At 37.4% G+C, this 19,064-nt stretch overlaps 1 protein-coding gene across 2 annotated transcripts in view; it reads right to left on the reverse strand.

Moving 5' to 3' along the window:
* Nucleotides 1-17,466, reverse strand: part of LOC139937864 (cytoplasmic polyadenylation element-binding protein 1-like) — a 46,499-nt gene extending 29,033 nt beyond the window's left edge. For both annotated transcript variants that reach the window (XM_071933224.1, XM_071933223.1), the window contains exons 1-4: nt 17,213-17,466; nt 15,982-16,465; nt 11,482-12,074; nt 1,714-1,969 (exon numbers count right to left, since the gene is read on the reverse strand). In XM_071933224.1, the coding sequence (XP_071789325.1) occupies nt 1,714-1,969; nt 11,482-12,074; nt 15,982-16,465; nt 17,213-17,257 (1,378 nt within the window). In that variant the 5' untranslated portion in view covers nt 17,258-17,466. The remainder of the gene's footprint in view (nt 1-1,713; nt 1,970-11,481; nt 12,075-15,981; nt 16,466-17,212) is intronic.
* Nucleotides 17,467-19,064: the final 1,598 nt, after the last annotated feature.

The following is a 19,064-nucleotide window of genomic DNA, read 5'->3' on the forward strand; positions in this document are numbered from 1 at the left end:
CCGAGTGTCACGCCAATTAGCCCGAGTGTCACGCCAATTAGCCCGAGTGTCACGCCATTGTGTGAGTGTCACGCCATTGTGTGAGTGTCACGCCATCGTGTGAGTATCACGCCATTGCGTGAGTATCACGCCATCATGTGAGTATCATGTCATTGCGTGAGTGTCACACTATTGCATTAGTGTCATACCAATGCGCGAGTATCACGCCATTGCGTGCGTGAGTGTCACGCCATTGCGTGACTGTCACGCCATTGCGTGAGTGTCACAACATTGCTTGAGTGTTGACATGCCTCTGTTCGTTAACAGCAATTCACAACATTACAAACCAAAATATCCTATTGATCGTATAAGCTACATTGTACCTTCTACCTCCATGATTGTACTCAGCCAACCCTGCCTAAGAAGCAGGCATGATGTGGCCAGTGAAAAAACAAACTGGAATTTTGTATTGATTACAGGACTATACAGGTGTTATTTTACATTTTTCAGACTATATTGATAACACTTGTGCCGTTTGCGCTCTACCAACTGAGTTACATGCATCTATGCCTAATGCTGGAGGCATATTAATCCAAAATTGTCTTTTGTTCAACCCAAAATTACTTAAAATTTACCCAGCCATGGTATTATTTCTTGATCAAGTTTTGTGACATGACAAATAAATTAATTCATTAAACAGTCTACCAAATGACAACGCCTATTTGCAAGTCTAAACAGTAAACAGATTGGCTATTAAGGTAAATTGAAGAAAAATCAATAAACAGCTGGACTATGGTTTTAATGGGAAATATTTGAGGGAAAAAAAACATGAAAGCAGAGTAATTCGGATAGGGACCCTGTTAATTAAAGGTGAGGTCATGGTTTGGTTATTGTTACAAAACTTAATATCACAACAAAAACTAACTTGGTGAGGAGCACGGCAGCTGCTGATGAGTATAAACTATTTTTTTGATAAAGGATTCCCTTTACGAAGTTGTAAGATTCAAATAATTTTTCACCCGAAAAAAAAAACCCATCTGAATCTGAAAAGCGTTTCATGCTTGAATCATTTCTCAGGATAGGTGTCCATTCTCGAAAGATGTGGCCAAAGATGTGGTTGGTAGCTGGTGCCTCCTCGCTTAACGTGGATGGGTTTGACGCTTAGTGTGAAAATAGAGGAAAGTTTTTGGCTGTTTTCTCAGCAAGTAGACACTGTGTCCAGCTGAAACTTTCACAGATTATTTTTACTGTGGCTTTGAGTGAGGCACCAGGTTACCTGTTCCTGTTAAAGGCAGTGGACACTATTGGTAATTATACTCAAAATAATTATTAACATAAAACCTTACTTGGTAACGAGTTATGGGGAGAGGTTGATGGTATAAAACATTGTGAGAAACGGCTCCCTCTGAAGTGACATAGTTTTCGAGAAAGAAGTAATTTTCCACGATTTGATTTCGAGACCTCAAGTTTAGAATTTGAGGTCTCGAAATCTAGCATATGAAAGCACACAACTTCGTGTGACAAGGGTGTTTTTCCTTCATTATTATCTCGCAACTTCGACAATCGATTGAGCTCAAATTTTCTTAGGTTGGTTATTTTATGTATATGTTGAGATACACCAAGTGAGAAGACTGGTCTTTGACAATTACCAATAGTGTCCATCGCTTTAAGCAATATTTTCAGTGCTTACAGGCTTTATGAAATTGGGCCCAGTAGTCTAAGATTGATACTTACACGCTGCCTGTCTGTTGAGTCTTGCTAGTCTTTCAATGCTACATGGATCACTGGCCAGGGTGCTCAGGAGCGAATCCACGCCGGGCCATCTCTGGTCGCCCAGTGGGTGCTGGGGTACCATGGGTACACCGTGGGGTGGTATGAAGCAGTGATCATCGTGAGGAGGAAGGTTGCAACCCATTGAAGGCTTCTGGAATGGTGACATTGTAGTTCTGTTCGGCTGGGCGTGGTAAGGAAGACCCATACTGAGGTTACCCTGGAAAAAGGAGAAGAAAAAAAACAGACAATCTTGAAAACATTTTCTGAAGAAAACTAAAATGTCATTCTAGTTGTTGTTACAGAAAAGTGAATAAGCCTTTGGTTTAAGAAATCATTTGTAACTTACTTCAAGAGCTAGGCGGATGCAGCTCGTTGATTACAACCCATAATGAACGGATTATATAGTACATCACCCACTGTGTAATTCCTCAAGGATAACTTATCTCGACACCTCCCCCCCCCCTTCATACAAACAAAATCGATATCTTAAGAAAGCTAGTCCGCTGTCATTCACTTCTGTTACAGATTGTACAATAACAATAACAACAACATTGGATTTATAGAGCCACTTATGCAAGCCTCAATGCGCTTTAATTACAGTATAAACAATTATGTAAACAGGAAGAAAAATGTGGCAGCTGGCCAAAATGACTGGCTGCAAAGTCATTTTAAAATAATAATAACTAGTTCTTAATATAGCCCATTGTACAATAATGCATCATTACGCTTTACATTAGTGCCCTCGTCATTGGGTCAATATAATCCTGTTCTCAGCTCCCGGGGAAGTATAAAGCCCTGTTTCAAACAATATCAACCTCTACCCTCGCAGGCCCCCATTTATACCCCTTAGTGAGGAGATACAGTTATATATATAGTAAAGCAGCTTGCTCAAGGCCACAAGTGTCGGTCCTGATCGGGATTCGAACCCACAATCAGATGAATTAAATAACCCCCATAAATTTAGTTTGTTTCTCTTTGTTGAAGGCAGAGGACACTATTGCTAATTACTCAAAATCATTTTTAGCATAAAACCTTACTTGGTAACGAGTAATGGGGAGCTGTTGATAGTATAAAACATTGTGAGAAACGGCTACCTCTGAAGTAACCTAGTTTTCGAGAAAGAAGTAATTTTCCACAAATTTGATTTTGATACCTCAGATTTAGAACTTGAGGTCTCGAAATCAAGCATCAGAAAGCACACAACTTTGTGTGACAAGGGTGTTTTTTCTTTCATTATTATCTCGCAACTTTGATGATCGATTGAGCTGAAACTTTCACAGGTTTGTAATTTTATGTAATATATGTTGAGATACACCAAGTGAGAAGACTGGACTGGTCTTTGAAAATTACCAATAGTGTCCACTGCTTTAAACCACTCTGCCATAACAACCCTAGAACGGCGCACTAATTTATTAATGTCCCAGGATTGCACATTGTTATTTTTTCTGATTCAAGCTGAAGGCATTCAAGATGATGGACTTATTCCGAAGCAGCAGTGACATTTCGAAATCTTCCATCACATCACATCATACAGTGCAAATAAAGAGAACAACTTCTCTCGGCTTTGTGTCATGACATTGCTGTTTTTTACAGTGTACAGGTAGGCTTTAGTTCAGAAGGATTAAGTTAAGAAAATGTTGCCAGATATTTCAAGCAGCTGTTCCATCTGTTTCTTGTAACATTAAAGATGATACAAGGTGAATAAAACAAAATAAACATGTGCGAATACCACACATCACATAGTTATTATTCATTTTAAAAGGTAGATTACAGGGTTAGTCAAGCAGACAGTGTTCATATTTTGATGATAAACCTTGAAAAAACAAACCTGTGAAAATTTGGGCTTACAAATCTACTATGTGAGTCAGGCTGAAAATAGTCAAATCAAGCACAATTTTCAGTCATACAGGTTTATTATGACAACCAAAAGCAGCTGTTGGAATGGTAGTTTATTTAAAAGGTCTTTCCAGGTACAATTTCCTTTAATCTGAAATCTTTTCATAGGAAAATATTTCACAGTAAAGAATTGATCCAATATAAACTTCATAATCGGTAAGCTTTTAGGACTAAAATTTAACAATATTTTTCATCCAAACACAATCCTGTACAATATCTTCAACTATATTTAAAAAGAGGCCACATTGTTCAAAGCCACAGTCCAAAAATAAGCAGGTTGGATGCTTTTAGCAATGACATCATCAATTACACAGATGGACCACACATCACATCTATCAGACATTACTAATTGCATAAACCCTCATCAATGGCAATTTGTTTGCAATTTGGCATTACAACACATCTCATCCAACGTTTAAAGCTATTGGACACTTTCGGAACGGAAAAAAAATTAAACGTTCACAGATTTACAAATAACTTAAAGGGTTTACAGAAGGTAACGGTGAAAGACTTCTCTTGAAATATTATTCTACGAAATGCTTTACTTTTTGAGAAAACATTTAAACAATATCAATTCTCGATATCGAGAATTACGGATTTATTTTAAACACATGTCATGACACGGCAAAACGTGCGGAAACAAGGGCGGGTTTTTCCGTTATTTTCTCCCGACTCCGGTGACCGATTGAGCCTAAATTTTCACAGGTTTGTTATTTTATATATAAGTTGTGATACACGAAGTGTGGGCCTTTGGACAATACTGTTTACCGAAAGTGTCCAATGGCTTTAATTGCTTGTAGTCTTTTTTGTTTAAAAAGTAAAAAGTATATTTTGGCCAGGTTTTAATGCCACTTGAGGCGAGTACCTTTCAAAACTGTCAATGATATTTATATCTAGATACTTCCTCACTCTATCACAATTGAAGAACCAAGTACATGTCTGTGTCAATCCATTAATCCTTATATAACTCACACTCAATCGAACACAGTTTGTGGTTTAAATATTTGTTTAGTGTCATAAGAATTCCTCCAGAGAATGAACAAAGTTATTTGGTTTTTGACTTTAGGAATGATAACATTTTGCAATTTCTTTCCACAAGACTCCATGTCAAATGGCAGTATTTAGTGAAATGATTCAGTCTAAAATATAATGATGAAGTATAATGTTTAAAATAAATACCTGCTCAGGTAAGATTTAAAATGATTTGATTTACAAAAAGAAAAAACCAATAAAAAAAACTAGCTAATGTAATATTCTATCAATGGATTGCGACTTGACCTTTTTGATACAAATACTTCTTAAAGGGCTTGTTGAGATAGATACTTTGTATATTCAGATAAAAACTAGACTTGTGTCTTCTGTTTACAGTATTACTTCATTGAGTGTTTATTATATATGCTTGGACATAACTTCCTCGTTTTTAAGATGATTGCCTGAATATATTCTTTAGGGCTTGTTGAGATAGATACTTTGTATATTCAGATAAAAACTAGACTTGTGTCTTCTGTTTACAGTATTACTTCATTGAGTGTTTATTATATATGCTTGGACATAACTTCCTCGTTTCTAAGATGATTGCCTGAATATATTCTTTAGACGATTTGAGTGCCACTTCAACAAACTCAGGTAACTGAAAATACCTTTGTATTGTTACATTTATTGGTCATACAAACTATCCTAATTCAAGAGGGCAAACATGATGCTATCTGGGTACTTTTATTTAAGTGTTGTGACCCCACACTACTACCTTAGACTTGTAAACAAGTCGCTAGATGTTTGTCGCAGTATTTGCTTTCACGCGATTATTAAACGCTCTTGTGATATTGCTGATCATGAAAGCTACTTTAAAAAGAGAAGCAGCTGTTGTTTTGAGAAAAGATTTCCTTTGAAGTATGGTTTGGATAATTTTTCACCCAACAACATTTGAATTTGAGAAACAATGGCATGAATCATTTCTCAGTTTTCTGAGAGTTGTTGTCCGTTCAAGATTGCTGACGTGGCCAGAGATGCGGTTTGTACGGGTCCCCTGTCATCTCGCTAAACATAGATTGATTCTGCATTCTGGATTAATATACAGTGAAAGCACTTTGCAATTTTTGCACTATTTCTCACTTTTTCTCAGTAAATACACAATGTATTTAGCGGAAACTTTCACAGGTGACTTTTATTGTATTTTTCTTTAAATAATTTTGCCTAATCAGCATTTCAAAATAAATCTTTGCCTTACCATGAAGAATTGTAACTAACTCTTTCAGCTATTTTTATATCAACATTCTTGAGATTTTCAGCCAAAGGTTGAGTTGACCAAAAAGTTACTTGAAATGCATGTCAATTCATATGACAAAGACTCTTAATTGAGCTGCTCATTTACCCCATCTTTAATTGTTTTTCAATTTATTTGAGTTAATTCTCACTACAATAACTAGCAACAGTTGGTTGTGTAGAACTTGAATACCATTTAAATCAATTAATTTTCCCTGATTGTCACTATTTTTATTCCAATGGGGAAGCCATCAGCTGACATTTCCACAGATGTGGCTATTTTTATATCGTGATTATCACACATACTGTAGGCCTCCTACACTGTACATGTAGTGAGCATAAATAATATCAACATCATTGTGTTGAAAGTTGTCCACTTTTCGTTTTTTTAATGTGCTGCAATTTTCACATTTTGCCTAGTTAGGTTTTATATCCTGGGACAAATTTCCAGCATTGCTACATCAACAAAATTATTAATTATAATAAAAAAAAAATTGACATCTCTTATGAACAAAATTGCAAAAAAAAATCTAACCTTGCAAAATGATCCAATTCATTTGGCATGTAATATGTCCGGCCAATATGATCTATTTTTACCTTTCACATGATATTTAAAATATTTGCACTTGACACATAACACTTTCACAGATGTGATTATGTACCTGATAATGTCACTGGGTATGGTTCAGCACAACTTACATCATGGGCATTAAAGGCACGCGGACACCTTTGGTAATTGTCAAAGACAAGTATTCTCACTTGGTGCATCCCAACAAAACATAAAATAACAAATCTGTGAAAATTTTGACTCAATTGGTCATCGAAGTTGCAAGAGAATAATGAAAGAAAAAAACACCCTTGTTGCACAAACTTGTGTGCTTTAAGATGCTTTAAGATGCCTAAGAAAAGGTTTGCCGAAGTCTTTAATTATTTGAGTGAGAAATTATTTCTCAAAAAACAATGTTTTATACTAACAAGCTCTCCATTGCTCATTACCAAGTAAGTTTTTGTGCTCAAAATTATTTTGAGTAATTACCAATAGTACAAGAAAATCACTACAATAAAATTCAGAGGCTAAGCATTATTGACAAAATATCAATATTTAATCGATTATCGTATTCAATCTTGATGTCTGTGTTTTAGTCACCTCAGTGATTTCAGCAGTGATATGTAAGCGGTATTCATTATCGATACGTGTATGAAATTTCCGTTGTCTGGTCAAACCTGACGCAGCTACCCTACAGGGGGTGCTGTGTACCATTTGGCTTCTCTGGCACTCAAGACGTGCGATGCATGCCGCGGCAACGGCTGCACTAACCCACGAGCTGTATTAGAATACCCCGGCATGGCGAGTGGGGTGTTAATATGTGCAGACGTCCCAAGTATGTTGTTAATGCGTCTGGGATGGCTGTCGCACAGATTGGCATTCAGAATACCTGAGTACTCTTTTTATGTCAACCTGCTGTCTTACGTTTAAAGCATTCCTGAAAATGTCACATTCATGTAGTGTTCGAGTGGGGCGAGCATATTTTATGAAAAGCCGACACCACGATGACATGAACATAGACAGGGGAGTCCCATGGTTTTGGGGGAATCCATATTTCTTGTTTGTGAATTAGAAACATTCATGAATTTTATTGCTTACCTGGATTTAAATCAGGCTTTTGTTTTATCACAATGATAATATGTGATGAATCATTACCATGTTGATGTCTATATCCAGTAGAACATTATGCGTGTTGTATCATTTAGGAAAATTTGTATTAGTTTTGGGGGGAAATGCCACTGGAATATTTTCCTATTACTATTCTGTTTAACTAAAAAATCCAGACAGAATTAAAATAAATGTTTATTTTTTGTATTTCAAGAGGACAAAAATTGATTGAGAAAAAAACCTGTCTTCACATTTTTATTTAAAAAAAACGAAAAAAACAGCTTCATGTGTATGAATAATTCACAGACCATAACAACATCTTTGTAAGATATTTTGGACTAAAGAAGAACAAATTTCCAAAATGGCCCAGCTTAATCTATTCAAGAACCTTCCAATATATTAGCGTTCAATGTCAATTTTGATTTTGAGGTCTCAATAATATAAAACATTGTAATCTTCTTTTTAAAATATAGGGTATTAAGCTAATAGATTGACTTCAAATGGCAATGTTTTGCTGGTTTACATGCAAAATAATCAAGAAGGATATATTATACAACTTAGCCGAATATCCTGTTTACTGTGACAGTATTTTCATCGAGAGTTTCAAATCCGTTTATGACAATGGGAACCAATTGCATTCATAAAATAATGAACCAATTGAATCTCCAAAACTTGACCTTGATGTTTTTGATTTTCCATTTTTTTTCTCGAAATACTTTAACATATTTCTTGTCAATGGGGGTATTCCACACAAAAATAATTTCGCAGGATGCTTAAGGAGGCTTCTGATAGAAATGACCCTTGTACAAAATTGTGGGGTTAACCAATGTTTGACCATAACTAGTAACTTTAATATTATACTTTATGGTTAAAAGAAAAAAAACATATATTTTTAACATCAATAGAAAACAGCTGCTTTTGTTATTGATTTTCGTTTTTATTTTATGCGCATAATTAAATTTCTATGTGCCAGATAATTTAAGTTCAATTTATTATGAACAATTCTATTAAAAATTATGTTGAGTGGCTTTAAAGCTAGTTAATAGTCAATGAGAAACTGGCACTAGGGGAATTTTTCCCTCTGCGTTTGCATGCAGGTTAATTTACCAATTAGTTATGGTTGCGACATCACAAGATTTCACAATGTCAGGAAAGTTGATCCAAATTTTTGAATTTTTGCCAAGTGATTCTAAATTAAAATGACTTCTGCAGAATGTTTTGTACTTGGTTTTTGTCTGGTTTTAAATGCCCTCATGTGCACTTTGGAGCATCATTATCAATGTTTTATTATCTTGATGATTTTTGTGAAATTAACATTAAAAAAAAAAATTGACTACTTTTTTGTTGATCGGCCAAAATATTCTTGTACCTGCTTTTTTGTTTAAAGGAACGTTACAGAATTGGTAAGAAACAAAAATCGTGAAGATCACAGATTTATTAAAACTTACATGGTCTAATGATGATGATAGTAGAAAACATCCCTTGAAATATTTCTGTCTGAAATGTCATATTTGATGAGAAATAAATAATCTAACTTTGCGTTTGGAGTTTATCGCTCAGTGAGCGTTTTATTCATTTATATTTTGGCATTGATGCAATGCAAAATTTGTAATCGGTTTTTCACTATTCTCTCGTGACCCAGATGGCGATCGATCTAAAACTTCTTCAGGTTTGTCAGTTTATGTATATGGTGGATTACATAAAATGCTTACACTGCCACAAACTGTTTTGTGAGCAAAAACCAATTCTGTAATGTTCCAGACATTCATGTTTACCCTCCAATACTTTGAAAAGTTGGTAACAAGTTTTTTTGCACCATTCCAAGGATTTGTCTAGAATTTTGCAACAATTTGTTAATATTTTACAAAGGCGAAGATTATTAACCGTGTTGAATGATTTAATGTACAAAGTGCAGACTGCCAGCACATCAAATGGATTGCAGACAGAGAATATGAATTGCAATAATTGGATAAATAACTAATGTGACAATTGTCTTTCAACATTAACTCATTAAACTTGGATCACACCCAGTTGTTTATTTTACCAAAGAATCCCTGACCCATACACATTGAGGGTTTCAATTCATTTTGGGGCACTATCAGGGGGTGTGGCAAGGGCATTTCTGTAAGGGGTGTGTCTTGAACCCTATTTGCAGACTTACAAACCTACAGGGCTTTGAGGATGGTCGGCCCTTTAAGTTTCTATGACAGTACTTGAGATGATTCTGCGTTGTGCTAAAACGATAACGTTTGGCTGAAAACTACAAATTGTTCGTCACAGAACCATACATCGTCGAAAACGAACAACTCTCTATGATTTAGTATGGAAGCCCTATGTAATCAGTCAAAGCAGTCAACCATTTAGTTTGCAATTAGTGTGCTTCTTTAACCCTGTACAGACAATAACAGCAAGAAACAGTTTGAACCAAAATGCCCAAAGCGGCCACAAATAGCTGGAGTATCTTTAACAAACATCCACTCAACAAAAAAAGGTCATGTCCCGAATTGAGCAATTGACATTTTCAAATGTTTTCCACGTTAACTTACTGCACGTAATTTCCAAAACAAAACAAAACAAAATAATTTCTGTTTCATTTTTTTTTGGGGGGGGGGGGTTTACAAGAGGGAATTGAATGAGAAACTCAAAATTATTAGTCATGTCTGAGAATGGTGAAATTTTACAGAAATGAATGGGTCTCTAAATGAATTTTTGTCTTTACTTCAGTCAACGAAATGAATGAGTTTTAGTCTAGATGCCCTACTAATAATATTCTACAGTTATTAGGCCTTTTATTTGCCAAAAGGCTTGATGCCTGAGACAATATCCCCTGTCACTTCAAACCTTTTTCATCTTGGTCACAGTCCTTGTATCGAATAACAGGCCTGTATGCTTCATTTTTAAAAGGGCAAGGGCACCAAGGCATTTTCTCTTTGGTAAAGGGCACCCTATGAGAAAATTGTAAATTTCTACTAAAGCATTTGAAGGGCACCAAGGCAATGACCAGGGGGCACCGAGGCAATCGCCTTCGTTGGCCACCGTGAAATATCAGGCCTGGAATAACAATAATGAATGTGAATAGGCACCAGACTATTTTGTTCTTCCCTAGCCTCGGTTTGGTTACATTGTTATCAATGGGGGAAAATGAAGATGGCTGCACCGTGAGAAAGGTCCATTTATAAGTCAGCGTGTCACAGGTCAATGCTCCCCAGGTCTCTACATCCACAGGTCATTGCTTCGTAGGCCACTGCAATGACTGAAATCTAATGTTACAAAATTCCTATCAATATTTCCTAATGGAATTGTTAAAATTTTGGATGAAATTTTTCAATATAAGCATTTTATTGCCAGAGCCAGTCTAACCACCCATTTTGATGAACTTGTTTGTATATTTGTTCTTTAATTTCACAAACTCGGTTCTTGAAATGTTTCTGTAATGCTAAAGGAGTGTATCTGTATGAATTTTTTAACCACTGATTTACAACCAACTATCAGCTACTTCCAACTGGCAGGAAAAAGGCATTAGTATCTAGCAACAAGAATTAGCCCGCTTTATTGCATTGTCAATAAGACAAAACTGATACCAACTTCTTGGACTCATTCCAATAGGCCCTAAATGTGGAAATACATCATCAACTGATGACCAATTTCCAAAACTTGGTCTTTGTCAAGGCGTTGGCCTAATGTTCTTCAGAACAATCATGTTCAAGGTAATGACATGGTTTGGTAATGACCTAAAAAACAAGCATGTAATTTTGATCTAAAAAAACCTAAAGAAGAAGTAAAAAAAGAAAAAAGAAAGAAAGAACGGTGAGAGAGACACATAAAGCAGTCCCACCAATGATAGAATTTTGAGGCTTTGCAATAAATTGGGTTTTTTTCGAAATTCATTTCAGAAAATGAAATAAAAACATTCTTACCATCATTTCTGAGAGTCCCTCAGCCAGGGGTTCACCAGAGCTCGCCGATGTCGAGCTTATTCCACTGGTGTCCGAGTCCGTCGGACTTGAGCTTCGAGTGTGACTACCTGGCCCGTCAATCGGCGAAAAGACATGCTCCCAGATACTGGACGAATCGGATGACCCAGGACTGCTTACGCTCCCGCCAAAGTTGCGGTATCCCCCTGTACGGTTTATCTCCGGTGAGGTCAAGCTCGGGACGGGGCTCGACTGCAGGTTGTGGTGCATTTGCATCTGCATTTGCTGATGCTGTTGCTGCATCATCATTTGATGATGCTGCTGCTGCTGCAAGGCACCGCTCAGGTATTTGTCTATATTGGAGAGGGTGAGCGCATCCTTGGGGTTGCTGCAGAGCGAGTAGCTGCTCCAGGTCGGAGAGGACAGCGGTGACTTGACGGCATTTGCAAGAAATGGCGGGAAGCCGGACGGAGAGAGAGGCAGGCTGTTTGGCGATATCGGGGAGACGGGTCCAAAATTCTGAGTGGTCATCTCGCTGGGGAAACCAGACAAGGGCTTGGTTGGCGTTTTTGGCAGCAAGAAGTTTAGTACATTACCTGTTGGTGAGAATGAAAAAAAAAAATGGAAAAAATGTAACAGCAGCAGACAACTTGTTTTTTCAAATTCACAAGGACTAAAACTGGTTTTCAATATATTTTTTTAAATATCAATTATTAAACCACAATGGAAACTTACTGGGTAAATTTCTAAACAAATTTGGGTTGAACAATGAAAATATTGACCATTTAAAGCAAAACTTGAATCTGCAACCTCCGATACAACGTGTTGCCATCAGTCAGCTCAGTTTGTAGAATGTCGACATCGGCACGATAATCCAGAGGTCACAGGTTCAAGTCCCACTATGGTAAATACTTATTTGTTCAACCCAAAAGAACTAAAGTGATGACAACTCAGAAATGTATCATTTTTACGAAATTTAGTTGGTTTGCAGGCAGAAAAGCATGAGATTCCAAGTGCCATAAAAAAAGAGCAAAACAACCCCAATAAAAGTTTATTTTCCTAATAAATAGAACACTGTCTCCAGACACTGTGATAGAACTCATAAATACTTGCATAAATGTCATGCATGGTTGCTTTCCATTTCTGTCTATAAAACTGAAAAGATACTGCTGACGCCAACTGTCTTTTTTGCCTTATTAGAAATGAACTGGTACTATATGAAACAATTTTTAACAACAAATTCAAGCTAATTCACCGTTGCAGCTGTGCAGCAGACACTGAGGGCAAAACTTGCATTGAGGAAAATTATTGTAGGACTTAATTTGGGAACTAAGTACCACAAACAAAAACCCAAACACGTAAAAATCTTCACTTTTATCAATTCAAAAGGATAAGTTTTTAAATGGCATCAATGAGAGTGGCATTCAATATTCCAATAGTAGTATCATGTCTGAAAACAATTTAAACAAATTCAAGCTAATTAATCTTTTCGGCAAGGCAGCGCATCGGAAATTTACTTTGGGCAACTAAGTTCATCACCCAAAATGTGTAACTCTTCACTTTTATCCATTTAAAAAAATAAGTTTTTTAAACTACACCAATGGAAGTGTCATTCAGAATTCAAAGCAGATGGCTGAAAATCGCCTGTCAGGCTGTAAACGTTATTATGGAGACAATTTAATAGCATTTCTGTCAGATAAATGTTTTTTTATTGTTTTTTTTTTATATTAGGACAACAATGGTACACCTGTGCTGAAATTACTTAGTACCCTTAAAAACTGCAATTCATAAATCTGTCCTTTACAGCTAACCTATTAATGTTTTGCCTTGGCAAATGCAGTACCCCCCCCCCCCTCAAACATCACATCCCCTTCACCTTTCACACCAGCAGGCACATCCATTTCAACAACCTCAAAAGTTTGACTGTTGCAGTTTAGAAGATTACCCTCCAATTTACAAGCACAAAATAAATATACCCCAGGGACTTTTATACCAACTTCAAAGAAAATCTGAGCTTTTTTTTCTTCTCCAAAACCTGGTGACGGGATACACTCAGCAGGCTAAGCTGGGAAGTGAACAAGAACTGGGTGCCCTCCGGATTCATTATCTGACCGTACTTCCTTCGACCAGGGTTTACCTTTTAGTCAATTGTGTTTCAGTTTGGAGTTGTGACTGAAAAACTTCAATAAAGCTACAATAGTATGGGGCCTACAGTGAGAGGAAATGCAAAAGAATTACAGTGCTGCTGGCAAATTTTTAAAACCACTCACACAAAAACCAGAATTTAACACTTCGGTGCTCACTGCTAAGCTGCTAATAAACGGATTAAGAATTTAATACTTTTTGGATGCCAAGAAGGCGTAAACAACTCAACAAGATTAACTTGTGATTTTTATCACCATGTTAAAAGGGATTGTGTGAACTTTTAAGGACATGCCCAAACAAATTCCTAATTTTCTCACTCAGCAAATTTCATATTTTTGTTTTTTAATGGGACAGGTTTATGACAAGAATGAATTTCCACAGCCTGAATTTACGGTTTGCATTTATACCATAGGTCCCAGCCTGAATTTACGGTTTGCATTTATACCATAGGTCCTTTAGGTTAAAGCAGTTTGCACCAGCTAATTCTATTTCTCCAAGACTCTGCTAGGATTGCAAAATCGGGCCATATTATAACTATATTATTGCAGTGACAATTCTGAAATTCTTTCACATTCTCAAAATATTGCTGTATAGAATCTATCAGCCTTCAGAAGTTTCATTAATTTCATTATGATTGAAATTTTGTGCCAAATTGGTGTTATTATTCCCAATGGTCCTTTCTCAGAAGTACCTAAAAAGACGTCCTCAACCATTCATAGTTAAACCCACTATTCATCAAGCAGCACTATACACACACTCAATCTTCTATCACTGTTATGTCTGCTCTGATCAAACCTTGCATAAAAGGCATTGTTAAAAGATCTACCTATTTAATGTGTGAACCCACAAAATGACTGGGCCACTAATGCATGCTGTGATTTATATTCCCCATACTAGATTTATCCATAGAGTAGCTCTACGGTTTATCAGTGAAGAGAATTAACCTTGCAACCGCTAAAAGGCCGAGTGTGCATTTCAAAACAGCACATAGAAGTCTGGTACTGAGTTAAATATGCAACAACTTGGATATTGGAAGGACTTAAAAACTAAATTCTAGTAAGTTTAAGGCAAGGATTCTGTTGAAAAAAATGACTTGTCAATCACTAATCAGTCATTTTCTAATTGAGACATGTGAAAAATCATGTTCGTCTTCATTAGGTCTACTCATGTCTCAGGCCAGGAATTACTCGAGTCCTTTCATGCCATGGCCTCTACTCTATGGGCTCTATCGCCCCTGGGTTCTGGCCTTGCTTGGTGCCCCTTCAAAAGTTTCCCATATATAGACTTTAGAAGTACCCTCTTAGAGAAATGAGAAAAAGCTTGACCTCTGAAAGATGAAAAACAAGCCTGATGTCTTCCTTGCACAACAAAAAAATGTTGTGAATATTACTGAGTTGCAGCTTAAATAAAAGCATCAGTAATTTTCTAGATTATATCAAAAAAAAATATATAAAATAAACTGGTGTATTCATTTTAATCACTGCATTTTGCATTTTGTTTATTTATTTTGCACACCCTACAGCACATTAGCTCCAATAACAGGATGGATAGAAAACAAAAAGAAATGTTCAGTTTTAGCTGTGGGAAATAAATAGCCCTGACCGAACAGGGACAAGCCTAACAATCAGTACCCAATCCCCATACAAAACTCTAGTCTGAGGTGGGATGTGAACCGGGGTCCACAGAGGTGTAAGACAGCGAAAGAAAACACTTGGCTAATGTAATGGCCAATCTGATGTTCAGTAAACAAAATCGATCGACATCCACTTTATCACACAAAAATTCATAAAAGAAATCTATCCTAACTGCTCCTCCCCCTTTCCCCCCTCCTCTTACTGCTCCCTCGATCATCAACACCACTTCCATAGTCTATATACACCCCCCCCCACGCACGCATTTTAAAGCACAATAGCAACAAAATGACCTTATTTATTATATGCAAATAATTATATAGTAGGTCAACAGCTGGCGATCCACTTAAATCTTTCCATCCACGTCCTACCCAAGCTTCAACTAAAGAAAGCGGACACTCACTGTCACACTGTCACACTCGCATAGTAGGCCCTTAGCGAGCACTTTTGATACAAATTTTTTTGTTTACAAATGCCAATGACCAATTCTAATTTTCTACCACAAAATTCACTCTTCTAAGTAAAAGTAAAAACTTATCTTATGTCACACAGGTTTTCAAGGTCTGTCTTTTTTCCTTCTGTTTTTGGTTTTAATGTGCCTAAAACAACACCCAGCGGGGTGGATATGTATTGCGCATTTTAATAATACAAGTTTTTATTTATTATTATTATAATATTATTATTCGGCCAGTATGCCATTTTTCGCCTTTATGAAGATGAGACTCACCAGGATCATTTCTTTCTGCTTGTTGTTGTAGACCCGGGGGAGGCAAGAGTCCATGCAGGGGATTGACACTCCCGTTGCCTCCTGCTGGCTGGCCAGGCCCACCGAATCCAGTGCCTCCTGGGGACGACAGTCCAGACACGCCCCCTGGGCAAGTAGCGGCCTTTTGCTGGTTCATGCAGATGCTATTCAAATCCAGTGAGTTCTCCAGCAAGGCGTTTATCTGACGAAAAAGCTCCGAATTGTTGTTGAAATTGGTCACAGCTGCGGATGGTGAAGCCCCGATCGAGCTCGTAAAAGGAGTGTTATCGATGGTGCTGCACGTAACTCCTGTACCGGCGGAAGTCGTGGCTTGAAGATTGGTGTTAGTGAACGTCAGGCCACCACCGCTACCCCCTCGTGAACCAGGGGCTGCCTCAAAACGAACCTTCTTCTCAGTGCGACTAGGGGTTCGCCCTTCGGTGTACAACCCACCTCCGTTATGCGTCTGGAAAAAAAATATATTATGTTCACAATGATCGATTTACCTTTCACGGTCTAAAAGTGAGGCAATTACTTATTCAAGAGACGATTTGACGAAAAACACACATAATGCTATCACGACATCGTTCTGAGGCTGTTTTGTACTGAATAACAATGATAATATCATTGATATGACGAGACGTGAGTGATGATGGTCCGACTCCGATGCCCACGTGTGCAATGAGTTCTTGTTATGTATAGTGTACATTGCATGCAATGCGTCCCAAGAGCGTACGTTATTGTGTACTCAATGATAGCACGTGCTTGCCAAGGAATAGAACTGTTATTTAACGGACGGTGGACTGTTTTAGCGCCCTCTAGAATGAAGACTATTCAGTCGACGAATTTTCACGATTGCTGCTGGTTCTCTAAAGATTAACATGCCGCCATACTGAATTGGTGGGGTTTAATGGAAAGCAGGCCTACCTTAAAGTAACCATGTGCACAATTCTATATGTGGAGAAAATATCAAACAAAAACAATGTAGGGCCGGGTAATATAAAAAAAAAAAATTATTTACAGGAACCTGGGAATAGAAAAGCATTACAGAGCGGGCCTAGATCTCACAAGATTAGTTTGTTTACGCCCGAGTTTAGATTTTGATCGTTTTTAGATCGCCGTACTAAACATTCCCTTTAAAGGCCCAAGGCAAGACAATAATCTTTGGCAAGACCAATTTAGTACACTTTGCTACAAATCATCTTAGCCTCACCATTTGTGGATTCATGGCCTGAAATTGCAAGATCGGATCACTCATATCTCAGTCCTGTCGTGAACCAAGGGCTCTGCAAGGCTCTTCTAGTGAGGAGGAGAGATTTCCAGGTGGTTCACGTGTGTGTTTTCAGGAGAAAGATGGCGAAGCAAACAAGAGTGATGTTATGGTTTGTTCGCGGGCTTTTTCAATTGCTTTGTCTTATCCAACGCTAGACGTGAAGTGTGACTGGTGTTGGATGGAACAGGTTGCTAAATGCTGCCTGTCAAACGGCGACAGTCTATTTTATACCCGTATGCAAATTAGACATTCAGCAACTCCACCAGACCGAACTTTCGCTGTTACGCAATCTCCCGATTTCCATACTATTATTTTTGGAGGGATAGAGAAATACCGTGTACAGAAACCTCACTCCATGCTTTGGCCGATGACCCTCTGTTGAAAGAAATGATGTTCCTCATTTTTTGACAGTTGTCTGCACACATTGTTGTTATTATAAAATTAGGCAATGATGGTATTTACGACGATGGATGTAATAAATACAGTACAGTTGTACTTTTTGTAGATTGAGGCCTAAAAGAATATCAGGTTTGGTTTTACTCACCGATGTGTGTTCACTGAAATACTCAGTACTCTCCCGAGCTCTGTGGAAAAAAATCACAGACATAATCTCGGTGGGGTGTAATAATAACCTATAGATCAAAATAAATTTGCAATTAATTTTGATGAAAATATTGTGTTCACATTATCTGACAAAAATCTGACATGAAGAGCCTAAGTTGTGGCGAAGACATGTTGGAATGCGTGATTTAATTCTAGATGCGTGATTTAATTCTAGATGCCTTCTTCTGTGATGGGTGAGGTGATGCTTGGTAGCCTTCAGTATGCTTCAAAATAAGAACAATTAGCGAAATGTTTTGTCACAAGAATTAAGCCCTTATAGGCCTAATCCAAACCCAAGGGAGATCGATGCTTTTATTGTCGAGGCTTCTGGATTGTCTATTTTTTCGTATCTGCTCCAATTGTTGTAGGCCTTCTCTTGGTTTGGGTTACAGATGAAAGGGGACACTGGATAATCCTACCTATTCAGCCCAAGAAGAAGAAAAAAAAACACAGATTGCACAAAGGTCATACATGAAGAAACTGAATAATTGTTTAAACAAAATAATAATAGGGCATTACTGTTTTTGCGTTATACAATATTAATTGAAATGGTGGGGGGGGGGGGGGGGTATAAATACACATGTAATCCTGGACTACATTGTGTTTTTGTTTCACAATGGTGTTGTGTCCAAATGTTTTTGTGTCACAGTTTTGTTGCAATGGTTTTGTTGAAAATCAGTAGCGACATCCACATTGTGTAAGAATTCGATCCATTGGTGTTTTTCAAACCGTTACAACATTTTGACAGATGTAATTAGGGTTTCTACGATGTTTGTTGTTTTCACCTTTCATCCAACATGTTAAACGGTCATCACGAGTCTGAAAAAAGGGAAATAATTAAGGGATTAAACTCTGCACAAAGATAAAGTTCGGAGAAGGAATTTGTTTTGACTAAGTCGATTTTTCGAGGAATGTTTCAACACAGTCCATGAAACACGTTTCCCATCAGTGACATCTTGCAAAATGCGTTTCGTGTGGCGGTCTAAAACCTCCACGCGCGTCAGAATAAATTGACTCGCCTCCGCGGGTCCTGAGCCCGGGAATTAAGTTTGGTTTGCGGTAACACCATGTGTGTATAGCTTTGACTATAGTATCTTTGCTACTGCCTCAAATCCTTAGAGTTTAACTAGTCCCATCTCCTCGAGTATGACGAAATGGCCAATAGGCCTACATCTAGGTCGCATGTCGG

Source organism: Asterias amurensis, chromosome 5, assembly GCF_032118995.1.
Source record: "Asterias amurensis chromosome 5, ASM3211899v1".
NCBI classification, from domain to species: domain Eukaryota; kingdom Metazoa; phylum Echinodermata; class Asteroidea; order Forcipulatida; family Asteriidae; genus Asterias; species Asterias amurensis.